Source organism: Hyla sarda, chromosome 6 (assembly GCF_029499605.1).
Source record: "Hyla sarda isolate aHylSar1 chromosome 6, aHylSar1.hap1, whole genome shotgun sequence".
Taxonomy (NCBI): domain Eukaryota; kingdom Metazoa; phylum Chordata; class Amphibia; order Anura; family Hylidae; genus Hyla; species Hyla sarda.
Genome location: NC_079194.1, coordinates 218,199,857 through 218,226,276, shown reverse-complemented (window position 1 = coordinate 218,226,276; position 26,420 = coordinate 218,199,857). Strand labels below are relative to the sequence as shown.

The window sequence follows — 26,420 nt, the reverse complement described above, 5'->3', positions numbered from 1 at the left end:
TATTATCTAATATATATAATATACACACACACAACAGATCATTATTCTCCCTCACAGAAAGACTCAGCTGGTCCTTCTCGGCAGTTGAGTCATGTGATCTCTGTCTCGGAAGGTGGGGGCTGTAGGAGGAGGGACAGCAGCCGAAACGGAGATGGAGGGAGGCAAAAATGAGTTTTGATGACTTTTCACTAAATATAAAAAATACAAAAAATAATGGTGGTAGGAGTGTAAATTTTATATGAATGTTAATTGCAAAAATAAAAAAAAAGCCATGAAGGAGTAAACTAATAGATGAAAATTATTAACTGAACTAACCCTTTTAAACTGTATTTTAATGTTCAGCTTTTAGTTTATCGGCATAACCTATATAAATGTAAGTATGCATATTTTTTCTTTTAGGTTCTTTTTGATGTGCTATTTATTTGTGAATTTAGCATGTGCTGTGCAGACACTACTGAGAACACCAAACTGGAGGCCGAGATTCAAATATTATCACTGGTAAGTAGTGTGTACAGACTGTATGTAGAAGAAAAAGTTATGTGGACAGGGCCTAATAAGCATTTAAAAACGTCACCTGTTTGTGCAAAAATTGCATGTTGGCGTGATTTCACCATTATTTTTATACACTGAATGAAGTTCCGAGGTGTCCACATGTTAAGTCATCTGGATTATTTACAATTACAAATACAGTGATTTTGATCATTTCTAAACAGTAACTTGTTTAATCTTTTTAACATTAATAGGACTCTCTCTTTCTTGGGAATGAGTATCTGCCTGGCTCTGATGTTTGTTTCTTCTTGGTATTATGCTCTTGTGGCCATGCTAATAGCTGGGGTGATCTATAAGTACATAGAATACCAAGGGTAAGTTTTAATTTCTGTATGTCTTAATTATAAGTGTTGCTACAGGTTTAGGTAGATTGTCTGTCTGTAGAGTAGTCTTGAAAATGTATTTTGAGCCTGAAGACTGCTGACAAGCCACTGCTTTGACAGATTTTACAACACTAACAAGAAGAAAAGAAAACAGGAGTAAAGAAAACAAAAAGTAATGTCTAGACAACGGCTATAAAATAAGCATGGTCTTTTATTGAAATAGCCTTAGTCAAATATGCCTTGTATATGACTGACAAAGGCTCTAACTCCTAGTACTATTTTATAGACCATTTCTTTCCAGAGGAGCTGTCATCTTTGTACTGTTATTGCTATACAGTACCTAAATTTGTAATTTTTATTGCTGTTTATCAATAGAGCAGAGAAAGAATGGGGAGATGGAATTCGAGGACTCTCTCTTAGTGCCGCTAGATATGCCTTGCTAAGATTGGAAGAAGGACCCCCTCACACAAAGAACTGGAGGTAGTCTGGTATTTCTTAAGTATAAAGATTTAAGTTTTTCATCTTCTAATGCTCTATTGCAGGGGTCCTCAAACTTTTTAAACGGTGGGCCAGTTCACGGTCCCTCAGACCGTTGGAGGGCCTGACTATAGATAACAAAACATGAACAAATTCCTATGCACACTTATAGATCTTATTAGTGGACTACCACTTTAAGTATGCAGCACAGTTCCCCCCCCCACATTAGGTTGGCAGTATAGATCCCCCCACATTAGGTTGTAGTTCCCACACATTAGGGTTGGCAGTACAGTTCCCCCACATTAGGGTTGGCAGTACAGTACCCCCACATTAGGTGCAGTACAGTTCCCCCTCATTAGGTGCAGTACAGTTCCCCCACATTAGGTGCAGTATAGCTCCCCCATAGACATTCAGCCTCCAGCCATACAGTGTATGGCTGGAGGCTGTATGCCTGTGTTCTGCCCCACTTCAGAGCTCCAACCACCACTCCTCCGGTCCGGACATAGCAGTAAGTGCCCTTACCGAAGGAGCGGTGGTCGGAGCACCGAAGCTGACGTGCCTCTGGTAACACTTACCTAGCTGGCCAGCACACGTCCTCATCGCTGCCCCGCTCCTCCGCGCTCCATTGCTATGGGCGCACGCATGGCATCAGTGACGTCCCTGCGTGCGACACCTTCCCGGCGGCCCCTGCATTTTTAAAGTAAACGCGGGGTCTTTCGGGACACAGGGATGTCCCAGACAGCCGCGGGCCTGATAAATGTCCTCGGCGGGCCGCATGTGGCCCGCGGGCCGTAGTTTGAGGACTCCTGCTCTATTGCTTCTAATAAAACAATAGCTTGACCATTTGCCTTGTTGGAAGCCATACAGATTGATTGATAAGGGTGTGGGACACTGACATCACCACATCTCCATTATCACATAAATTATTGGCAAGGATGTTTACAACACCTCCCACACAAACATTTATATTGATAGTCTAAACTAAGGGTAGGCACTCGCTTTTAATTTCTAAGATAATCCCTTTGTCATCCATGCCATTGCATGCTCATTTATACCATTGTTTTGTGCAGAACCGCATCAGTTGTCTTTGAAAAGTTACATAATTAACAGCCTTATTGAGATACAGTTTAACCCCTTAACGACATAGGACATAAAAATACGTCCTTGTGCCCTGGTACTTAACGTACCAGGACAAACATTTTACATCTGGTACATGACCGCGAGCACCGGAGTGGTGCTCGTGTCATGCGCGGCAGGTCCTGGCTGATATCAGCAGCCAGGGACCTACCGGTAATGGCGCACATCAGCGATCATGCTGATGTGGGCCATTAACGCCTCAGATGCCGTGATCAATACAAATCACGGCATCTGCGGCAGTGCGATCAGTAAAATGGATGATCTGATCATCCATAATGGCGGACAGAGGTCGAACAGACCAGAGCAGAAGATAGCCGATAACGCTGATCATTGCTATGCCCTAGCATCAAATGATTGCTATAAATAATCCCCTATGGTGTAAAAAAAAAAAAAAAAAAATGTTAAAGAAATGTAAAAAAAATTTGTAAATCGTCACTCTTTCCTATTTTAACCCCAGAAAGTGTATACAAAATAAATTAATAAACATTTTTGGTATCGCCGCATTTGTAAAAGTCCAAACTTTCAAAAATATGATGTCAATGATCCTGTACGGTGAACGTCGTAAACGTAAAAAAAAAAGGCCAAAATTGCTGCTTTTTGATCACATAATATAAAAAAAAAAAATTAATTAAAAGTTTAATACATTTCCAAATTGTGGGTAAGGCTGGCCCAGGATCTCTCCACGAGAACGTTGGCTACCTTGCCATGGACCTGGTCCCCCTCCCGTCAAGAAATGTTCCCGTCTTCGTTTTCCACTCGTCAAACTCTAGCTTCACTGCATGCGGTGGGTGGTGAGGAATGCCTGATTGATACGCTGGGCCCACTGGTTCCTGTGTCTAGCAACCCATCTTTCCCGCCTGGTGATCTCTCGGGGGGCGACTTCTTTGGGGCCACCCTGATGAACCCTCTTAGGCTCTGGCACATTGTGACAGAGGGGAGGATGAAAACTTTAGAGGAGCTGCTTGCCGAGAGACCATCCTCCAGACGAGCACCGTTTGCTTATATCCAATTGCGTCATTTTTTTTCTTCAATCTTGTCCCAGGTTAGAGCACACCGCCCGCTGGAAACTTTTGAACGCCTTTGTCTTGCCTCCTCCTACCCTGGGCATGCCATTTCTCTGATCTATGGACTATTACTGTCCACTAGGTTACGCTCCCTTCCGGCGTATTGTCGAGCCTGGGAAACTGAATTGGGTAAATCATTCTCTGAGGAAGAATGGTCACGCTGCTTCCATCTGACACACAAAGCGGTTATCGCCTCGAAATCCCAGGAAACCTGTTACAAAGTTCTATCTAGGTGGTACCGAGTGCCCTCGATGTTGCATCGTTGGTATCTCTCCGTACCTAACACGTGTTGGAGATGTGGCACTGCGGAGGGTACGATGAGGCATATATGGTGGGCTTTCTGGAGCACGGTTCTCCGGGTGGTGGCGGAGGTTACGGGGGTGCGGATACCCAACACTCCGGAAGCTACACTACTGTTTGTTTCCTATGGCGCAGGCGAGGTATAAACGGTCCCTAGTGAGACACCTCCTTCAGGCGGCCAAATCAGTTACAACCCGGCGATGGAAGTCTCCTGACTCTCCTACTATTGAGGAATGGTTGGCCGAGGTAGCGCAGACCCGTCGTATGGAGGAACTGCAGTTCTCCCCCTGAATTAAGATTTTGCTTGTGTATGCATGTGCATCTGATGAGCAGCTATTGATTTTGATCTTCTCATTCTATGGTTTATTGAAATGTATACTTGCTCACGGTTCTATCCAAATTTCTGTCACGTTCTTTCTATATTTGCCGTACCTTGCGGACTGCTTGGTGCACCTGCTTCTGCTTGTGTTTTTCTACATTGTTGTGACTTGTAGCCTTCTGTATACCTGGCCTCACCTGGCCGTAGGGGTTGATTGTTATTGTATTGCTTGTCTTTTCTTATGTTCACAAATTTTTTCTGAATAAAACCCTTTTTGAATTTGGGAAGAAAAAAAAAAAAAGTTTAATAAATGCAAATGGGGTATAAAAAGTACAGATCACAGCGCAAAAAATTAGCCCTCATACCGCCGCTTATACAGTAAAATTTAAGTTAAAGGTCAGGAAAATAGAGGGATTTTAAATGCACTAATTTGGTTAAAAAGTTTGAGATTTTTTTAAAGCGGTACAATAGAAAAGTATGCAAGTATTTTTTTTTATTTTGCCATGCATTTTAAGATAAAATGAATGATCTTATTACAAAGGACAACTGGTCGTGCAAAAAACAACCCCTCATACTTGTCTGTGGATGGAAATATAAGAGTTATGATTTTTAGAAGGAGAGGAGGTAAAAATGAAAATGCAAAAATAAAATTTGCTGCGTCATTAAGGTCAGAATGGGCTGTGCCCTTTAGGGATTAAATATTAAAATTATGCTAATTTTTTTTTTTTGGGAGCATCTAATGTGTAAGCTTATAGAGAAGCAGTCTGCTCTCTTTATGGTATACCATAACCATAAGTGTCCTGCAATCCAGGTTTCTGGATAAGCAACTTTAACCCCTGCGCCTAGTATGTGGGCATGGGGGTGGAGCTGCAGCAGTGTAGTGTCGCTGATTTTGGTTTTCTCCTATAAAGTGCCCAGCGCTCATGGTGTCAATAATGCCAGCGAGAGAGGCAGCCTGACTTTCAGGATTAAAGTTGCTTATTCTGAAAACGCTGCATAGAAAGAAACGGAACTTCATCTTTTTTTTTTCAACTACATATCTATGTTGCCTCTTTCTATGTATTGTTATTGCTTATGTTAATATCTTTTAGGCCTCAGCTGCTAGTTCTGCTAAAATTGGATGAGGATTTACATGTTAAATATCCACGCCTGTTAACATTTGCCTCTCAGCTGAAAGCTGGGAAAGGGTTAACTATTGTTGGTACAGCAATACAAGGAAACTTCTTGGAGAGCTATGGAGAAGTGCAAGCTGCTGAACAGGTAGATATCTGTACTAAATATATTCAGATGTACATATATACATGTATCTGTTAGCTAGTGTTATATAATATTATTCCTTTTCTCATATCCAAGCCTCATGCACACAGTGCAGGCTTGATCACTGTCTAGAATCAGTTTTTAGATAAATGTATTTAATAAAATACAAAAAAAATGCAATTTTTAAAGCAGACAACCTGATTATTGTAATAGTATTAGGGTTGGTTCCCATTACGTTTTTGCCCATAAGGGAGTGCATACGGCAGGGGGGAGTTAAAAACTTGCGCTCCCGTATCCCTGCGTATGCGCTCCCGTATGTAATTCATTTCAATGAGCCGACCGGAGAGAAATGTTCGGTCCGGTCGGCTCATTTTTGCTCCGTATGCACTTTTTCTCCGCACCTAAAACCGTGGTCGACCACTGTTTTCGGTCTGGTTGTAAAAGCGCATACGGGGCAAAAATGAGCCGACCTGACTGAACGTTTCACTCTGGTCGGCTCATTGAAATAAATTGCATATGGGAGCGTATGGGGAAAAAACGTAATGGGAACCCAGCCTTACACAGTTTTGTAGATCAATGGTCACCTTTGTGCAACTATGTGAATTTATGTATTTGTGTATGTATGTATATTACAAACCAGATACATCAAAATCTATCTAGAAGACCACCCCCTTATCCAGACTAGATTTTTAGTTCTACCATAAATTGTATGTACCAGCACGCTGTCTTTCCGCTGTGAGAGTGCACTGCGGGGGGACAAGTCAGTCTTGCTTCTGGTCCCCGATCGATCTCGGATGGGGGTACCAAAGCTCAGCTCAGCGGGAGACACACATTCTCTCTCACAGCTGTAAAATACTGAGTCTACCTAAACAGCTGAGCTGCAGAACACCCTCCCTCACAACCAATAGCAGAGAGAGGGTCTGCGCGGCTCAGCCAATCACACCAGGTGTGCTTACTCGTGAGCAGCTGGTCAGGTCACATTCGGCCACAAGGAACAGTTTTCTTCACTACGCTGGCATCTGTATTGTGTCTACCCCTTTTAAGGTGGACACACAATACTAATAGCAGAGACTATAGTCTTATATCACTTTCCATCAATTTCTAAATCTACACATTTTCTTTTACCTTTCTATGTACAGAAAATCTTTTTATTACTGTGCAATTACAAATGTGTTTTCTTATCATTTCAGACCATAAAAAATATGATGGAAATAGAGAAAGTGAAAGGTTTCTGCCAAGTGGTTGTTTGCAATAAAATAAGAGAAGGAATTTCACATTTGATTCAGTCATGTGGACTTGGAGGAATGAAACATAACACTGTAATGCTGGGATGGCCTTATGGCTGGAGACAGAGTGAAGATCCACGTTCATGGAAAACTTTTATTGGCAAGTCTTGATTATTTGCCTAAGTAAATAACTAAGGGCAAAGCGCTATAAAATATTATTGGTCTGTGCCTGTTCTCTGGGGTTGTTGCCAAAATTTCCATAGCTTTTGACCTGCACAATGTGTCTCCGAATGACCTACTTTGCCGAGAACAGCACCATTGCTTATGCCATTATTCCTAATGGGGTGAAAACCCCGTTAACCCAACATTTAAATCGCTGTGTCTGTTTTTCCCTCACACAGAGACTGTACGATGTACAACTGCAGCTCATTTAGCACTGATGGTCCCTAAAAATGTCTCTTTCTACCCAAGCAACCATGAACGTTATCTAGAAGGAAATATTGATGTCTGGTGGATTGTGCATGATGGTGGGATGCTTATGCTGCTGCCATTCCTATTAAAACAACATAAGGTATTTCTGTATATATTTTTATCAGTAACAAATTATGATACACAATGTTATTGTTTGACTGTTCAGCTCCAGGGAGCTTCATTACAAACCTCCTTTCTGGGCCACATAATGAAGTTGAGCAGGTCTATTGCACAATGGACACCATTCCATTAACTTTTAATAGGATCTGACTGGTTTCCGTCTGGTGTCAGTTCATTACTGCTTGCAGGCTAAGTTATCCCATGGCTTCTCTTCTGTAAGATGCATTATGATGCCTTAAAAAAAAAAAAGATTTTTGAGCCTCGCTGGCTGATATTAGGACTACATCCTAGTAGTTTCATGAAGTGCAGGTAATCTGGACTGTGAAATTGGTGCAGCCACTTGTAGTAGGTGCGCTAGTTTTATGCTTGGTTACATGCCTGTTTGTAAAGATGTTTTCTAATCATTTGACAGGTTTGGAAAAAATGCAGAATAAGAATTTTTACTGTAGCACAAATGGATGATAACAGTATCCAAATGAAGAAAGATCTTGCAACCTTCCTTTATCATCTAAGAATTGAAGCTGAAGTAGAAGTAGTTGAAATGGTAAGGCAAGAAAAATTTGGCATAGGTTTATTATTACGGAGTGTAGCCATATTTTCTTTTCTAATCTTTCTCTATTCTCATTGTAATGTTTTCTTAATTTTTAGTACAGTATATTATTTTGGTGGCCGCCATCTTGCCTGAGATTTGAACATCATTTAGAGAAGCTTTATAGTATGCCACATGGACATAGACACAATAGACTGGCCCAGACCCTATTCACTAAAATGACCAATGTTTCTTGACATTCTCTGTGACCTGTCCAGGGGTAATTTTTCAGAGGGAGGGAGGGGGGGGGGGTAGGTTGGCCTCTGAGCTTTAGCTATTCTTTCTATCTGTCTATCAGTGTCACCTTTTTCCGGTCATCCTGTTTGTGGACACTGCTGTGAAATGGTCTATAGAGAAAAGGAAGTCTCGGCTTTATTTATGGCCTGTTCATAGAAGAGAAATCAATTACTACGAACATCCAGCAGTTTCTCTGTATGTGTAAAGCGCAGGAAGGGCCCTGGACTAAAGGGCAATCACATACTAAGAATAGAAGAAGAGTCTCTTACAGCTCAAAAAAAAAAAAAAATCCTAATTTTGTCATGATAAAAAGTTCATCAGTATAGCCAATGCATTTTGGGCCCAAAGTCCATAGTCTTGGCTAAAAGTAAACAGGCTAAATATTTAAATTACACTGTCACATATTAAAACAAAAATCACTCAGAACATTCGAGAAAAACTAGAAATTCTAAAAAGTTAAATTTGGATTTGGTAAATTCTCCCACCACAAAGATAAAATAAGAATTTAGTGAATGTTTATAACACTGGGAAATGTCAGATGATAAAATACTTGTCCTTGTGACCTCAAGGAGAAATGCTAAATAGACATGCAAAATGGATGGATGTAAATGCACATACACAAACATGCATACACGCATGCATGACCACATACCTATTGTAAAAAATGACATATATAGTAACCATGAAAGAAACTATTTGCTACTAAAAACATTTTGTTCTTGTTAAAAACAGTGAGTAATGGCTGCTTGCAGCAGCCAAGATCCACCGCTAATTCCATTTGATGGATTTATCTTCTCTCTGTTTAAGAGCAGCAGGAAGGGTGAGTGGTTACACGCCAGTGGTAGAGGGGAGACAAACCTTGAAGGACAGTTAACACAGGCTTTAGAAAGGTAGCAAAGCAACTACAAAGCAGTTTGCAGAAAATAATTACTTAAAGAGTACCTGTCACCAAATAAAACTTTTAATATAGTGTATTAGCAGACACTTTCCCATTCACTTGCTTTTAAAATTATCAGCATAAATATGTTTTAAATGTTCTGTTCCCTGCCACAATTAATACAGTGAGTTTGATCTCCTCCCAGCTTGGCAGGAGTCCAAACTCAGGAAGTGATTCTCTGCACGGAGCTTGATTGACAGCTGTACGGAACCTCATTGAAAGCTGCAAAGAGCCTCACTGAAACATGCATAGAGGCTCAAAGCCTGAGGTCTTCTATTCATCACAGAACTGCAACGACGTGAGGGCAGAAGTGGTCCCCCAGCAGGCTTCAGTGATGTCATGCCTGCTGGGAAACGCCCACTTTTTCCTGCTGGGAGATTGCACTATGTGAGCAAGAATAAAGATATGATACAGAGCTTTTTAAAGCTCTAAAAAAAAATTAAGGGGTGGGAGTGGTTTTAGGAGTAGTTAGGGAACATATATTACCTACAAGCCCAACGCGGCTAATAATTTAATCAATAACCTACAAAATTAGCCCAGTTAGGGAACATTAGTTAGGGAACATAGCCTGAGTTAGTTTAGAAAAGTTTATTTGGTGACAGGTACTTTTTAAGCTGTTCAGAGAATAGAGCTTACACAGCAAACTGTATAGGCTGTAGAAGAGAGAGTTGTTGGGGAATGTTGTTTTTTTGTTTTGTTTTTTTTTCACTATAAGAAGTACAAAGTAAGAATAAAATACACTTTGTGTCTTTAACCTTTAAAAATATTCTTTGGGCTTCCAAAATTTAAGAAAAACAGATTTTTCGCTTGAGTGTCAAATTGTATAAATTATACCATAGAATCTCTGTATGCTCAATATTTTTCACACTTATCAAATATACTATTGCAAATAATATTACTCAAATAATGTATTTCAGGATGATAGCGATATTTCTGCTTACACGTACGAAAGAACTCTGATGATGGAACAACGTTCTCAAATGCTTAGACAAATTCGCTTGACTCAGACTGAGAGAGATTGCGAGGTACTTTTTTTTTGTTTTTTTTGTTACATTTGAGTTGTTTTTAATAAATAGAAGTGTTATTTTTTTTTAAATGTTGTTTTATTTATCTGCATTAAGAATGAGATTTAAAGAGAAATGGACAGCCTGTTTTCCCACACTCAACCCAATATACTGAGTAAAAGTGCGGGTAAACTGCTCTAAAGAGGGTTTACTCACATAATAGGTGTAGTACTTGAAGAGTTATGTCCCTTTTATTCATCGATTCCTATTGTGGTACAGTGCGCAATGGAGTCGTGCATCCGGCTTGCTGAGCTCCCCTGCCTCCTCTATATTCTCTGCCCAGCCCACCCACATGATCAGTATGCAAATGTATTTACTCTTGCGTCACTAGAACGTAAGAGCCCACCAGTGGGGTTGAGCACTGTGCTCTCTGAACAGAGTGCAAGCGCCACTGCCTCACTACACATGGGCAACTTCAGAAGTCTTGAAGACATTTGCATATTTATTATGAGGGCGGCCCGAATGGTGAATACTGAGGAGGCAGGATAGCTCAGCAAACCGGCTCCCCGCCTCTATTGCGCACAGCAATAGCAAGAAATAAATAGACATAACTATGCGAGTACTACACCGATTAATGTAAGTAACCCTGCTTTTCAGAGCTGTTCACCCACACTATAACCCAGTATATTGGGTTTAGTGTGGGTGAACAGTCTGTCAGTTGCCCAAAATGCTAAATGGAGCAGCTCTGCAGTTTCTTACACCCCTGCTGCTAAAAGTATGGGGAATGCAATGATGAGTGCACGTAATACCACAGCTTCTTCATTTTGTAAGAACACAGAAAAAGCAATCGGCACAAGTGTCAACTAACTCCAATGATCAGTCACTGTTCAACATAGAGGAGATGTAATTAAAGCCAAATGCGGACCTGTAAGCAGCGTGGATCCCACTGGCGTGGTGCTCAGTCCCAGGAACATGCAGCAATGCAATCAAAGTAACCACGAAGGAGAGGACGGCACACATCAAATAGGCGGTGAAACAAGTTTCCTTTATTCGGAGTAAAATGTCACAACGTGCAGGTTTAAAAGCTCATTCGCTAGCAGGAGGTTATAGCCATTTCACGCCTACACTGCCTTTCTTCAGACCACGGTGGTCTGAAGAAACACTGTATAGGCGTGAAATGGCTATAACCTCCTGCTGGCGAATGAGCTTTTAAACCTGCACGTTGTGACATTTTACTCCGAATAAAGGAAACTTGTTTCACCGCCTATTTGATGTGTGCCGTCCTCTCCTTCGTGGTTACTTCTTCATTTTGTACATACAAACACCACAGCCCTATTAATCGATGAGGGTGCTGGGAGTCAGAGCCTCGCCGATCTAATATTGATGGCCTTTCTAGAGGATCTGCTATTAATTTTGATGTCCTCACATGTCTTTTATTTTTGTATATATATCATTTTCTTTTTTCTTTCTTAGCCACAGTTAATAAAGGATAGACATTCTATCATTCGCCTGGATAGCTTGTATTCTGAAGATGAAGAAGAGATTGAGATAGACCAAGAGAAAATTCACATGACTTGGACAAAGGAGAAGCACATTGCTGAACAACAAGGAAAAAATAATTCATCAGAACACTTCAGGGAACTTGTTCACTTAAAACCGTACGTTGGCCCATGTGTGGATGCAGCCTTTGGTTGTTTTAAAGTGGATTTCCATGGTTGTACTATCATAACACAGATATTGACCCAGCTACTCCATTAGTAACTCACATGGCCACTGTATAACATAAGCCTATTTCCCAGTTGCTGTAGTACTGGTCATAATTTTATTACAAACCATCCACAACTAAGGGATTTTTTTGTATTTAACCCCTTAGGCTAGGTTCAGACTACGGAATTTCTGCCTGCAATTCCTCTTTTGAAACTGCAGGCAGAAATTTTGCTTGCTAAAATGCACAAACCTAGTGAATGGGTTTTCCATTCACACTTCAGAACTTTGGAAGCGGAATTTGTGAACGGAAAATCTGCTTTAAAATATCCGCCTGAAGAATGGCGTTGCTCATTCTTCAGGCTGATATCCTCACGAAACACATTGCACTCTATTGGGGACTGCAATGTCTGCGCGGTCCTGGCCGCACTCAGAATCTCCGGGAAGAAATTTTCCATCTGGAGATTCTGCAGTGTGAACCTAACCTTAAAGGGGTACTCCGCCCCTGGCATCTTATCCCCTATCCAAAGGATAGGGGATAAGATGTCAGATCGCCGGGGTCCCACTGCTGGGGACCCCGGGGATCGCCGCTGCGGCACCCCGCCATCATTACTGCACAGCGCGAGTTCGCTCTGTGCGTAATGATGGGCGATACAGGGGCCGGAGCAGCGTGACGTCATGGCTCCGCCCCTCATGACATCACAGCCCCACCCTTAAGACATCACGGCCCGTTCCCTTAATGCAAGTCTATGGCAGGGAGTGTGACGACCGACATGCCCCCTCGCATAGACTTGTATTGACGGGGGCGGGCTGTGACGTCACAAGGGGCGGAGCCATGACATAACGATGCTCCGGCCCCTGTATTGCCAGTCATTACGTGCAGAGCGATCTCGCTCTGTGCAGTGATGATAGCGGGGTGCCGCAGCGGCGATCCCCGGGGTCCCCAGCAGCGGGACCCCAGCGATCTGACATCTTATCCCCTGTCCTTTTGGATAGGGGATAAGATGTCTAGGGGCGGAGTACCCCTTTAAGGTTGCTCCCCTGTTTAAACCTTAATGACCAGGCCCAATTTTTCAAATCTGGCATGTGTCTCTTTATGTTGTAATAACTTCGGAATGCTCTTACCTGCCAGAGTGATTCAGCAAGGTTTTTTTTTTTCCCGTCCTTTTTTGTTTGTTTTTACCGTTACATATTGTACTTTTATATTAGTGGAAAATGTTTTTCTCCATGCAGCATTTTTTGTGAAAAAAACTCTAGAATATTGTGGAAAATTGGAAAACACAAATGACAAATGTGCCAATACCTATTATGTATAGGTTTTCTTTATTTTTATTTTTATTTTTTTTTGGGGGGGGGGGGGGGGACTGGTTTTTCAAAGCTTTCATGTAGAAATTTGCAAACTTTCCTTTGATATATTTTCATATCTTATACAGAAAGAAAACCCCCAGAGGTCACAGTGACCCAATGCTATATTACCAAAACACCAAGAAGACAGATGTGTTTGTACGGGTCAAACAAATTCATATTTTAGTAATGCAAAATTGAACATAGAATCGACATGACCCAGTAAGAACAGGCTAAATCATAGCATAATTCCAAAGATGATAGTCTGGTGGACAAGAACTAATGGGCGGTGGCTAAAGCAAAAAAATACAATTGGTAAATAGATCACCAAGTGCTCTCCATCTGGGTCACCAGAAAGCAGCAGTACTGATAAATAAAGTGCAATAATCAACAGTGCATGCTATAAAAAACATATACCTACATAATAGTAATTGTATGTTGAATCCTAGTGGGAAAGATTGCATACAATTACTACTATGTAGGTATATGTTTTTTATAGCGTGCACTGTTGATTATTGCACTTTATTTATCAGTACTGCTGCTTTCTGGTGACCCAGATGGAGAGCACTTGTTGATCTATTTACCAATTGTATTTTTTTGCTCTAACCACCGCCCATTAGTTCTTGTCCACCGAAGTATCATCTTTGGAATTATGCTATGATTTTAACTTGTTCTTATTGTGTCATGTCAATTCTATATCCAATACTGCATGAATAAAATATGAATATATTTTCACATCTAAAAGGTATTACTAGTTAGATATACTCCGCCTTTAGACACTTATTCCCTATCCAAAGGATAGGGGATAAGATGTTTGATTGCAGGGGTCTGGCTGCTGGGAGCCCCCGCAATCTTCGGCCCGGCGCCCCAGTAATCCGTTGCACAGACAGAACTCTGCTCCATGCCAGATTACGAGCGACCATAGGCCTCTCGCCTCCTCCCATACTCCTTAATGGAGGGGGCATGACGACCACGGCTGCTCGAAGCCTAGCACAGCTGGCGTTCTGAACATAAATGTTCAGAACGCCTGGGTGCCCGATATCGTGGGGGTCCCAGCAGAGGGACCCACGCGATCAAACATCTTATCCCCTTTCCTTTTGGGTAGGGGATAAGAGGTCTAGGGGGAGAGTACCCCTTTAAGTATTTTACATTTTCTCTGCCTTGATCCCCATATTATATGTACATAGTGAATATTTTGTATTCATCTTATTTTCCACATTACTTTTTAATTTTATATATTTGTTTTTTCTTTACTCTTGCTTCCAGAGAATGGAAAATACTGTAAGTGATTTTTGACTCTGTGATTTCTGCCTCCACCACCATATGGGCTTACAGAATACTAAAATATATATTTGTTTTTTTTTTAGTAATCAGTCCAATGTCCGGAGGATGCACACTGCAGTGAAACTGAACGAAGTTATAGTAACAAAATCACATGATGCCAAATTAGTACTACTCAACATGCCAGGTCCACCTAAAATCACTGATGGCGATGAAAACTGTATCCTTTCTATACACATTGATTTACCAGTACTTATGTCCAGAAAATAGATGATCTTCTACAATTATGGTCTTTCTTTTACTCACACTTTATAGTTACTTGCACAAGTGCAATTTCCTATGGGCATTCTGCCTCTGCACTCCCTATTAAAGGGGAACTTATCAGACAACAGGAAAGGGGATAAGTGTCTGATTGCAGGAGCTCTGACTGCTGGGACCCCTGAATTCTCCTGTACGTGGCCCTAGCTACTTACGCATCCTTAGCGTCCTCTGGCCCAAGGATGGCCCTTTCTTTAAAAAAGCAAGTGACTGCCAGCTCAGTTATTCACCAGCTAAAGCAGTATATTGCTGCAGCCGTGATTGGCTGAGTAGGCTGTTGATTGCTTTTGTCCAGAAGGGGGGTTGTCAGAATGCATCGAAGACATGCAAGTAGCCGGGGCACCGTACAACCTTTTGTACCCCTCGTTTGGTACATGGCAGGTTTGTTGCAGAAATTATTTCTGCGATTTCTTATTCAGAAATTATTGCAGATGCAGCCTCATTTAAATGTGTTGTGTGATGCCGATTTTTAATCGGACATTTGTTTTTTGATTTCTTTTACAAATAGAACACTTTGGATCTCCTTTTAAGATGTATATGAATCCTTATATTTAATCTGTATAGACATGGAGTTCCTCGAAGTGCTAACAGAAGGTCTGGAAAGAGTGTTGCTGGTCCGAGGAGGAGGGAGAGAAGTCATCACAATCTATTCATGATGCTGGAGAAAGCATACCGAAGTGCCTTCAGATCAAGTTTTACAACAAAGAATTTTAGGAATCTTACACATTTATATTTCAACATCTACCCTTGTGTGTTTATACAGTCTGAAATTATTCCACAGGTCATCAATCCAAATCTACATATGAATGTTTACTTGAATAGATGGCAGGCTATCTAGAATTATTTAGTTTAAGACACATTTTTTTCAATAGCATGGCATACGATAATTTGCACTTCAATGCATCTGTGCAGATTGTTAGCACTTTAATAAATATAAATAAATATTGTATAGCATTTAACTAATTTATGTATTATAAAAAATAATTTGAAGGCACCAAAAAAGAATTCTGCAGCTTTAACATTTTTATTATGGACTTGCCAGTCCATACTGCACTTATTTTCATATGGTTACCAAACTGTTCACCAAAGTATATTGCAAAACGCATTAGTTTGTGCTGTACTTTATTATTTATTAAAAAAAAAACTGGGTGTACATTTTAAATACTACTTAAATTAGTAATGATAAGACAAGATAAGGTATCAGTTTAAGCCTTACTCTGTATAAGATTAATAAAGTCTCACTTTCATTAAGTTAATAATTGCATTGTGCCCACTTTACAGCTCCTGTCCATACAGTGTACATGTCATTATGAGACCGCCTCAGTCATGTGACACAGAGCCGGGAGAGCACATGCCAAGCACACACTTCTCCCAGCTTGTCCTACTGATCAGCCGATAAAAACTTTTGATATCTGTCCATACAACTTATAGAACTGTCAAATAAATACATGTTTAGCCAATAACTATTACTTCTGACCTCTTACACACTTGGCCTAGCTGATTGTGTATATGTGTTCTCAATAGGAAGAGGGGAATAAGCCTCTGTCAGACTCTAGTGGTGGCTTATCTTATATTTATGCTGAAATCTACAGTTTGGGTAAAGTAAAGCAAATTACTTGTAAGTTTTATCTCCATCTAAATTATGGGGACCCTTCGAGCATGTATGTGGGAATTGAAAGCATTCAAACACATGCTCAGCTGATATATATGCATCTATACATGTGCTCAGCAGCTATATACAGTCATCGCCATAAATGTTGGCACCCCTGAAATTTTTCAAGAACATAAAGTATTTCTCACAGAGAAAGATTGCAGTAACACGTTTTGCCAAACACTTGTTTATTCCCTTTGTGTGTATTGGAACTAAACCAAAAAAGGACTTTTGTCCAGCCCGTGTTTGGAGTTTTATGTGACATTATGTCCAATTTGCTTTTTTTCCCCCTCCTTTTTTGGTTTACTTCCAATACACACATAGGAAATAAACATGTGTTTGGCAAAACGTGTTACTGCAATCTTTCTCTGTGAGAAATACTTCATTTTCTTGAAAAGTTTCAGGGGTGCCAACATTTAAAGGGGTTCTCTGGTGCTTAAACATCTTATCCCCTATCCAAAGGATAGGGGATAAGATGTCTGATCGCGGGAGTCCCGCCGCTGGGGACCCCCGGGATCATGCACGCGGCACCCCGTTTGCAATCAGTCCCCAGAGCGTGTTTGCTCCGGGTCTGATTACGGGTGACTACAGGACGGGCGGCGTGTGACGTCACGCTCCGCCCCGCAATGCAAGCCTACGGGAGGGGGCGTGATAGCTATCACGGCCCCTCCCGTAGGCTTGCATTGAGGGACGTAGCGTGACGTCACACGCCGCCCGCCCTGTAGTCGCCGGTAATCAATCCCAGAGCGAACACGCTCCGGGGACTGATTACAAACGGGGTGCCGCGTGCAAGATCACGGGCTTCCCCAGCTGCGGGACTCCCGCGATCAGGCATCTTATCCCCTATCCTTTGGATAGGGGATAAGATGTGTAAGCACCGGAGAACCCCTTTAAGGCCATGAGTGTAGGTGTATGGCCAGCTTAAGCACCAGTTATATCAAACTTTTCAGCTTTTTGTTAACTGTACCAAAGCTTTTTTGCTATACCATACTACACTGTATATTACAGGTCCAGAATAAGATGCTGATCTCTTTTGACCATTTTTTATTTATTTTTTCGAGTAACAGTGGTCCAGCCTGGTCCAACCACAGTAGAGTACTTTCAGTAATAGTGGGCATACCTTGAAATATATCTCTTGTTATTGGCTGCACTTCTGGTGACCCCACCAGGCATATGGCCGCATTCCAAACTGTTAGTATAGACCAAGGTAGCAAATGTTTTTTTTTTTTTTTTCAAATGATAATTAAGCCATATATTTTTTTTTTTTTTAGTATTTTTTGTAGATTTAAACTTTTTTGGCAATTTTCCCTTTTCACCATTATTAGAAATAGGTTTTGCAGTGCATATTAGAAGTATTACAGTTCAAATGTATAGCTTATAAATAACCCTTTATCATAGTTCAGCTCCTGTTCATTTTTAAAGGGAAACTGTTACTAGTTTTGTGCCTCCTAAACCTAAGCAACATGAAGCACTGACAGATTGCCTTATCTCAGTTATCATTTTATTCATGCAGAATGGCTGCTCCATATACGAGAAATCATAGTTGTACCTTCAGTTGGGAATAGGCAAAAATGCTGCTTTAGTCAGGCAGGATGAAACTAGTGCCAGGTTCCATTTTACAAAGCTGTCTCCAAAGTTTATTAAATTAGAGAGTCATATTGGTTGAATAGTCACATAAATTATTTTTATAAAGTTATACACTTTATATGCTTTAACATGTAGTGTCAAAGATTATAGAAATAAAATTGTTATATTCTTTTTCTACCGATCAAATCCATATGGCAGTATTTTGGGAGTTTTTCAAAAGAAAAAATGTAAGTTATTAAATCTTGATGGTAAATAAGGAATGCTGAGTGTTAGAAAATAAATAAAAAATAGAGAAATTGTGCATTGTCCCAATTCAAGGAACCAATGGCAAATGCCTCATCCTTAAATTGTCATTGGGAGTACCAGTGTTTTTTTTGTTTTTTTTGCCTTTGTCAGTGCAGTTACAAAATATTTTGATGTGTTCAATTTACCTTAAGTCTATTTAATGGTTTAACTTGTTTTTTGTTCTAATAGATATGAGATGTTTATTTTGCAATGTCTTAATATAATAAACTGTTGCTTTTTTACCACTATTTTGTTTTGTTGGATTATGTTCTGCATGTATATTTGTAAAGCACTGTTGAAAATGTACCCAATCCACATTTAAGTTGGTAGCAGTATAGATACTTATGTTATATACTGACCAAATTAATGTCACTTGGTATACATTTTGACTAATAGTCTTTTTCTACAGACTTAATGTGAACTGCACGTAGGCTATCATTTATAGTAGGGGAACAATAAAGGGGACAATAACTGGCATTAGAACCACGCTACTTACTTTCCATGCAAAAGTTTTCTTCTGAATCAGCTTTATCTTTAAATACTATGGAAATAAATAAAGTGGAATTTCATCTCTGTGCAAGGTACAGAGCTAAAGACTCCAGTGGTTAGGTCATAGCAAGATAAAACAGACCTTTTGTTTACTGTGACAGGCATTTATAAAGTTATAAAAACTCTTTGTACTGCTACAGAGTCAGAGAGGTGGTGCTGACCTGTAGCGGCATGCCTCACCCTCCTTACCGCCTTGCCCAGAATGACTGATGGTACAGAGCTCTGCTTACAGCACAGGGGTGGCAGGGAGGAGGTACAGTCTGTTTTATCTTGCTATGACCTAACCTGCTGGTGCTTGCAGCTTCGTACCTCAATGCTGACATTCCTTTAACCTTTTAATGTTAACATGTGTTAAATAATTACATTGTGTCCTTCCTTCCTTTTCTTTTTCACATGACTATATGGTATTGAGAATGGTTGGGAACTTTATTAATCCAAAATATAATCTGTGTATAGTGACTTTTATTTAACATTAGTATGGTGGTATTGTTTAGTCACTGCAGTGATATGTGGTCCTGGTATGGCGGTATTTTATCTCTTATTTTTAACCCATACTCCTTAACGACGAGCGCCATAAATGTACGGCGCTACTAAGCGTCACGTAGTGCACAACACCGTACATTTACGGCGCTGTGTTCCGTGATCACCGCGTCTCCGGATGCAGTGATAAGGCCGGGAAGGCTGCTGTTATCTAACAGCAGCCATCCCGGCAGGCATATCGCCATGCCGGCTAACGCCGTGATTCATCTGTCAATTCAGACCAGCTAATCACAGCGTTTCGGGGGCCAATCAGGTCTCTGGTGACCCTATGGCCCGGAAAATCGGACCTTGAAGTATAGGAGTGAGGTGGCAGGGGTGCCACCTCCTCCTATCCCCTGCCATTGGTCGGTCAGAACTGCTCTGCCCAGACTATCAAAGGTGGGCAGAGCCGGGGGGGGGTTGCGGGCAGCGATCTTGTGCGGGGGGCTGCAGAGGGCTCCTGTGCGGCATTTCCTGTCCGGCGGCGATCGCTGTGAATATGCTGCTAGGGGTTTGCAAAATCTGGAGGGCCACAGTTTGAAGACCACTGTGCAGTGGTCTCCAAACTGTGCCCTTCCAGATGTTGCAGAACTACAACTCCCAGCATGCCTGGACAGTCTCAGCATGCTGGGAGTTGTAGTTTTGCCACATCTGGAAGAGAACAGTTTAGAGACCACTCTACAGTGGTATCCAAGCTGTAACCCTCCAGATGTTGCAAAACTTCAACTGCAAGCATGCCCAGGCATGCTGGGAGTTGTAGTTCTGCAACATCTGGCCCTTTAGATGTTGCCGAACTACAACTCCCAGCATGCCGTAGCAGTCTGGGCATGCTTGCAGTTGAAGCTTTGCAACATCTGGAAGGCCACAGTTTGGAGACAACTACACAGTGGTCTCCAAACTGTTCTCAAGTTGTTGCATTACTACAACTCCCAGCATGTCCTTTGGCTGTCCGGGCATGCTAGAAGTTGTAGTTTTTCAACAACTGGAGGCACACTGTTTGGGAAACAGTCTGCTTCCTAACTTAGTGTTTCCCAACCCCTGTGCCTCTAGCTGTTGCAAAACTACAACTCCCAGCATGCACTGACAGACCATGCATGCTGGGAGTTATAGTTTTGCAACAGCTGGAGGTACACTGGTGCGGAAATACTGCAGTAGTCTGTTACCTATCTGTGTTTCCCAACCAGTGTGCCTACAGCTGTTGCATAACTAGAACTGTAGTATGGTAGTTTTGCAACAGCTGGAGGTCGGGTACAGGGTACATTCACATAGGCGGGGGTTTACAGTGAGTTTTAAAAAGCTATTTGAGGCCTAAACTGGTGGTTTTGCACAGGGGTGGCTGCTGGTTTCAGAGATTCTGACACAAACGCAAAATAAAAACACCCACATGTGACCCCATAAACTACACCCCTCACCGAACATAACAATGGGCCTTAACAAAAAAAAATTTCGTTAACCCCTTCCTGCTATAGGACGTATGCATACATCCAATCATCCGACACGTTTGCGCAATTGGATGTATGCATACGTCATAGCGATCTCTGGCACTGCCGCGGGCAGCGCAGGAGATCGGCGACAGGACCCGGCTGTTAATCACAGCCGGAGTTCCGCGCAGATGGCGAAGCCACGATCGCGCCGGTCCTGGCAGCATTAACCCCATAGATGCCATGATCAATCCTGGTCACGGCATCTATGGTGTTGACAGGGGGAGCGCTCTCCCCCTGTCCTCCAATGGCGGCGCCGCGATACAATCGCGGGTTGCTGTTGGTTGCTATGGCAGCAGGAGGTCAGATCATGACCTCCTCTCTGCCTGCTACGGAATCCTGTGAGATCCAGCCAGAGATGGATCCCACAGGCTGTAGTGTCTGCAGCTCATTTGGTCATACTGTGCTGCAGTACAAATGTATTGCAGCATAGTATAACCTGTAAAAAGTGTAAAAAATGTAATAAAAAGTTCTTCAATAAAAGTATGAAGTGTAAAAAAATAAAAAAAATAAAATAAAATGCCCCTTTCCCAATAAAAGCCCTGTATAATCACCAAAAACACAAATCCTATACATAATAGGTATTGCCACGTCCGTAATGACATGTACTATAATTTACATAATTTACATCCTTTCGAGAGGGGATAAGATGTCTTAGGGCCGGAGTACCACTTTAATTGTGCCTGAAACCAAAACTTTCTGGTTTTACCCATAGTAAGCAACCACAGCTCAGCTTTCAATTTTATCAACTAGATGGTTTTGGTTTCAGGTAGGGTTTCATTAAATCTAGGCTTATATACAGTATAAGAAATGTATAATGGGTAAATAGAGGGTAGGTCATTTACAAGCTAAACACAAATATAAAGTAATACTATGTACAAATTATATTTTACTTTATTTTGCATATGAGTGTTATGCCGCCTAAACATGGGACAGCTTTGTCCCTTAGGTTTGTACATTTGACACAATTACTTTTGTTGCTACATTTGGGTGTTGTTAATGTGTAAGTAGTTTTTAAGAAGCATATCAGATATCAAACAGATATTTGTGTTTTTAATTAATTTTTTTTCTTAACTTTAATCCAAAACAAACCAAATATTTAGGGTATAAAGGCAACAGACACAATTACAACCATTGCTCCAAGACCTGAAAGGCTAAGTGCTCATCAGCCTTCGGCTCCATTCAGGGGTGCTCCGTTATCCTCAACCGATCTTTCTGTCTGGATATAAAATAGAAATAGATCTTGTTTGCTCTATACGTAGACAAATAGAATATTTTGAATGCATACTTTTTGCCAAGCTGCTTCATTTTTTATTAAATATTAATCAGAACAATGTAAACTAAACTGGTTGCAGAGGGGCACCTATCCTTTATCATGGTGTTAGGGAAAACATATCATCAGTGAATATTCATAGTTATCAAAATACATGACAATATATATGTTATCAGAGGGAAAGCGGACACACTACTTTCATGATAGCCAGATGCATTTCTACTTTGTCGTTCATATTTCCGCAGATCTAAACGGCATGAATAATCTAGCTCATCTTCTGGAATTTCTACTTCAGAGGCTTTCAAGTTTTGCAGATCCTCTCTAACCTGCAGATTTGAAAAGAACAAAACAAAAAAGAAAAAACAAAAAATAAACAAATAGAAAAATGTAATATTCTTATACACATTACCACAATCCATATACAGTAGCATAATACTGAACAGCAGATCATGAATGAATTTTCCCCTAGTATAGGCAATGTGGAATCTGCCTCGTAAGGGTCTGAGAACAATTATTTTTTTTTTTTTTTTTTTTTTTTTTGGGGGGGGGGGGGGAAATAATGTACTGTTTCTAAAACAGACATACCACAAAAAAGTTAAAAATCATAGTTCTTTATGCTACTACTTTAACCCCTTAAGGACGCAGGACGTAAATGTACGTCCTGGTGAGGTGGTACTTAACGCACCAGGACGTACATTTACGTCCTAAGCATAACCGCGGGCATCGGAGCAATGCCCGTGTCATGCGCGGCTGATCCCGGCTGCTGATCGCAGCCAGGGACCCGCCGGCAATGGGCGACGCCCGCGATCTCGCGGGCGTCCGCCATTAACCCCTCAGGTGCCGGGATCAATACAGATCCCGGCATCTGCGGGAGTTCGCGATTTAAATGAACGATCGGATCGCCCGCAGCGCTGCTGCGGGGATCCGATCATTCATAACGCCGCACGGAGGTCCCCTCTCCTTCCTCCGTGCGGCTCCCGGCGTCTCCTGCTCTGGTCTGTGATCGAGCAGACCAGAGAAGGAGATGACCGATAATACTGATCTGTTCTATGTCCTATACATAGAACAGATCAGTATTAGCAATCATGGTATTGCTATGAATAGTCCCCTATGGGGACTATTCAAGTGTAAAAAAAAATGTAAAAGTAAAAGTAAAAAAAAAGTGAAAAATCCCCTCCCCCAATAAAAAAAAGTAAAACGTCCGTTTTTTCCTATTTTACCCCCAAAAAGCGTAAAAAACATTTTTTATAGACATATTTGGTATCGCCGCGTGCGTAAATGTCCGAACTATTAAAATAAAATGTTAATGATCCCGTACGGTGAACGGCGTGAACGAAAAAAATAAAAAAAGTCCAAAATTCCTACTTTTTTAATACATTTTATTTAAAAAAAATTATTAAAAGTGTATTAAAAGTTTTTTATATGCAAATGTGGTATCAAAAAAAAGTACAGATCATGGCGCAAAAAATGAGCCCCCATACCGCCACTTATACGGAAAAATAAAAAAGTTAGAGGTCATCAAAATAAAGGGATTATAAACATACTAATTTGGTTAAAAAGTTTGTGATTTTTTTTAAGCGCAACAATAATATAAAAGTATATAATAATGGGTATCATTTTAATCGTATTGACCCTAAGAATAAAGAACACATGTCATTTTTACCATAAATTGTACGGCGTGAAAACAAAACCTTCCAAAATTAGCAAAATTGCGTTTTTCGTTTTAATTTCCCCACAAAAATAGTGTTTTTTGGTTGCGCCATACATTTTATGATATAATGAGTGATGTCATTACAAAGGACAACTGGTCACGCAAAACACAAGCCCTCATACTAGTCTGTGGATGAAAATATAAAAGAGTTATGATTTTTAGAAGGCGAGGAGGAAAAAATGAAAACGTAAAAATTAAATTGTCTGAGTCCTTAAGGCCAAAATGGGCTGAGTCCTTAAGGGGTTAAAAATGTCCTTTTATCTTTTAGGAGGAAGGCTTATAAGTTTAACTGCAATGTATTAAAATATTCAAGAAATTTTCTAAAAGCTATTAATCTAATTATCAATTACGTTTTGAAATTATATTAGAAACCCCCCCAATTTCTCAAACCAAATTTCCACAGGAAATACAGTATAACACCCTCGTGTGCACCCAAATATATTCATGAATAATCTTTATTCAATACACAGAGGCAAAGTAAAAAAAAATACAAATAAAAGAAACCTTAAAGTGTCATCAACAAAAACTTTTTATATAATGTACATAATACCATTATATGTCTTTGTAATATGCATTGGTTAAAAAAATGTGTATGCCTCTATGCGGACAGCATTTTTTCACCCAAAATTATAAATATTTTTTAACCAATGTATATTACAAATATACATATAATGTATAACTGGGTAACTCTCCGCACAGGTTTTGATAAATCTCCCCCCAGTATCTTCACTTAGTGCCTCTGATAGATGAATATTGCTCTGAGGCCAATAAAGTAAATTCTTTACAAGTACATAGTGTACAGTACATAGCTTAAAAGGTTTACCTAGTCCAAACTATAACCCCACTCTGCTGATCTAGAGAAAATCGAAACAAAAAAAAAATCCTTATGAAGCAGAGGCCACATTTCCCACATTAGGGAAAAGATTTCTTCATGACTTCAAACGTGGGAAGTAAAAAACCTAGTCTCGAAAAGTCTAGTATCTAGTGTTGCTTGAAATTACAGGAAATGCGGCAAAAGCCAAACTTGATGGCTTAGCCGTTGATTGATAACTAATTTATGCAGACTAACACACCGTACCCCAGTTGCCTGGAAAAGTCAGAGATGATCATCTTAGGTCTCCTAGGACTATATCTGTTTTTTCAAGCATGCAGAGCACTTAGAGGAACTAATTTATGCAGACTAAAACAATCAAAGGCAGGTTATGCCCTATTTACTCTACTAGTACCCAAAACATGTAATATCTTTTGAAGAAGGCATCTAGGCCCTTTTTTGAACACCAACAGTCCGTTGAAGAGCTGATTGCACGAAACAGCTGTAACCACTTCCAGCGCCGCACCGGCTGGGGTACGGGAGCGCCTGGTTTTCCCCTCCCCCAGCCGGATCTGGCAACAATAGGCTGAAAACGAGGTGTGAATGCAGCCTAAGGCAGGCTGTACTGGTATTTTGAAGTGGCAGCTTCAGTGTGATAGGTCAGTCTTTGCAAACCAACAAATGAAAGCGATTAGGGGAGGCACTGCTGTTAGTACCGCCTGCTTGGTAGTTATTTGACTAACATTTTACTATGTCCTGCTGTCAGCTAGAAGGGGTCACCATGTGTAATGACTAGGTGTCTTACATGTCCCGAAAATCCTTCCTGAATATGATGTACGTGTAGGTCAAATGTCTGGAAGGGGTGAAAAACTTCTCACATATATTTTTTTAAATAGATTGACCAGGGTCTCATACACATACGTACTCCATGTCAGAATAAATGATCACTTACATAGAAAAGGAATCAAAATAAATTAGGAACCAATATTCACACCCACTTTTCCAACACCTCCTACAAACATTTTAAGCACTGAAAAAAATCCACCTACCCTTTTGTACCATAATGTAAAAGGAAATGTGTTAATGTTGTAACTAAATATACTTTTTATTACTATACATTTAGTAATATATTGTCACTCACTTTCTCCACTTGTCTAAAGACTCTCAAGAAATTTTCCCTCAAAATGCCTTTAATTTCTTGATCTTGCCATCCTCGTCTCAGCAGCTCCTGAATCAGCAGTGGGTATTTAGATACATCCTCAAGACCTTCAGGAAACCTATCAATGTAAAATGTTTGGTTAATACAACTCATTTAACATTAAAGAGGTTGTCTAGCATTTAGAAAAATGTTTTTTTTCTTTTTTGCAAAAACAGCACAACTCCTGTACACAGGTTGGGTGTAGTACTGCAGCTTACCCCCATTCACTTCAATAGAGCTGAGCTGCAATACCACACACAATCTGTGGACAGGGATGGTACTGCTTTTAAAAAAAAGAAAAAAAGGAAGCGGCATTTATTATTATTTTTAAAATTAGTACTGGACAACCCCTTTAAGTTACCAAAGTTAAGTTATACATTTTGTTTACTGGGAAAAGAAGGTTTATTCTAATGTGTGTACTAATGGCTCTACGTGGGAACCTTATATTTAGCATCCAAAGTTGGATTGGATATTGAGATGAGGAACCAACAGTGCTGCTCACCAATCACTGGCTGAGGCGGGACACTGCTGTGGTCATTGATTGGCTGAGCGGCACTGTGATGTCACATCTAAAGCTCAGGCTGGCTCTGGTGAAGCAGGCTGCCAGCGAAGACCAGCTTGAGATGGGTTGTCCTGATCCCGGAGATGAGGAAGGTGAGTTTTTTTTTGTTATTTAATTAGGCAGGCAGGGGACAATA

At 40.7% G+C, this 26,420-nt stretch overlaps 2 protein-coding genes across 7 annotated transcripts in view; one reads left to right on the top strand and one right to left on the bottom strand.

Annotated features, from left to right (window-relative positions):
• SLC12A4 (solute carrier family 12 member 4) overlaps positions 1 to 16,627 on the top strand; it is a 71,456-nt gene extending 54,829 nt beyond the window's left edge. For both annotated transcript variants that reach the window (XM_056526445.1, XM_056526446.1), the window contains exons 14-24: positions 400 to 498; positions 744 to 863; positions 1,248 to 1,352; positions 5,261 to 5,429; positions 6,617 to 6,812; positions 7,054 to 7,223; positions 7,656 to 7,787; positions 9,924 to 10,031; positions 11,484 to 11,668; positions 14,426 to 14,559; positions 15,222 to 16,627. In XM_056526445.1, coding sequence (XP_056382420.1) covers positions 400 to 498; positions 744 to 863; positions 1,248 to 1,352; positions 5,261 to 5,429; positions 6,617 to 6,812; positions 7,054 to 7,223; positions 7,656 to 7,787; positions 9,924 to 10,031; positions 11,484 to 11,668; positions 14,426 to 14,559; positions 15,222 to 15,313 — 1,510 coding nt within the window. In that variant the 3' untranslated portion in view covers positions 15,314 to 16,627. The remainder of the gene's footprint in view (positions 1 to 399; positions 499 to 743; positions 864 to 1,247; positions 1,353 to 5,260; positions 5,430 to 6,616; positions 6,813 to 7,053; positions 7,224 to 7,655; positions 7,788 to 9,923; positions 10,032 to 11,483; positions 11,669 to 14,425; positions 14,560 to 15,221) is intronic.
• A 4,988-nt stretch (positions 16,628 to 21,615) lies between these two features.
• LOC130276714 (dipeptidase 2-like) overlaps positions 21,616 to 26,420 on the bottom strand; it is an 82,357-nt gene continuing 77,552 nt past the window's right edge. For 3 of the 5 annotated variants that reach the window (XM_056526440.1, XM_056526441.1, XM_056526442.1), the window contains 2 exons: positions 25,666 to 25,801; positions 21,955 to 22,328 (listed from right to left, as the gene is read on the bottom strand). In XM_056526440.1, the coding sequence (XP_056382415.1) occupies positions 22,128 to 22,328; positions 25,666 to 25,801 (337 nt within the window). In that variant the 3' untranslated portion in view covers positions 21,955 to 22,127. The other 2 variants (XM_056526443.1, XM_056526444.1) reach the window with 2 other exon arrangements.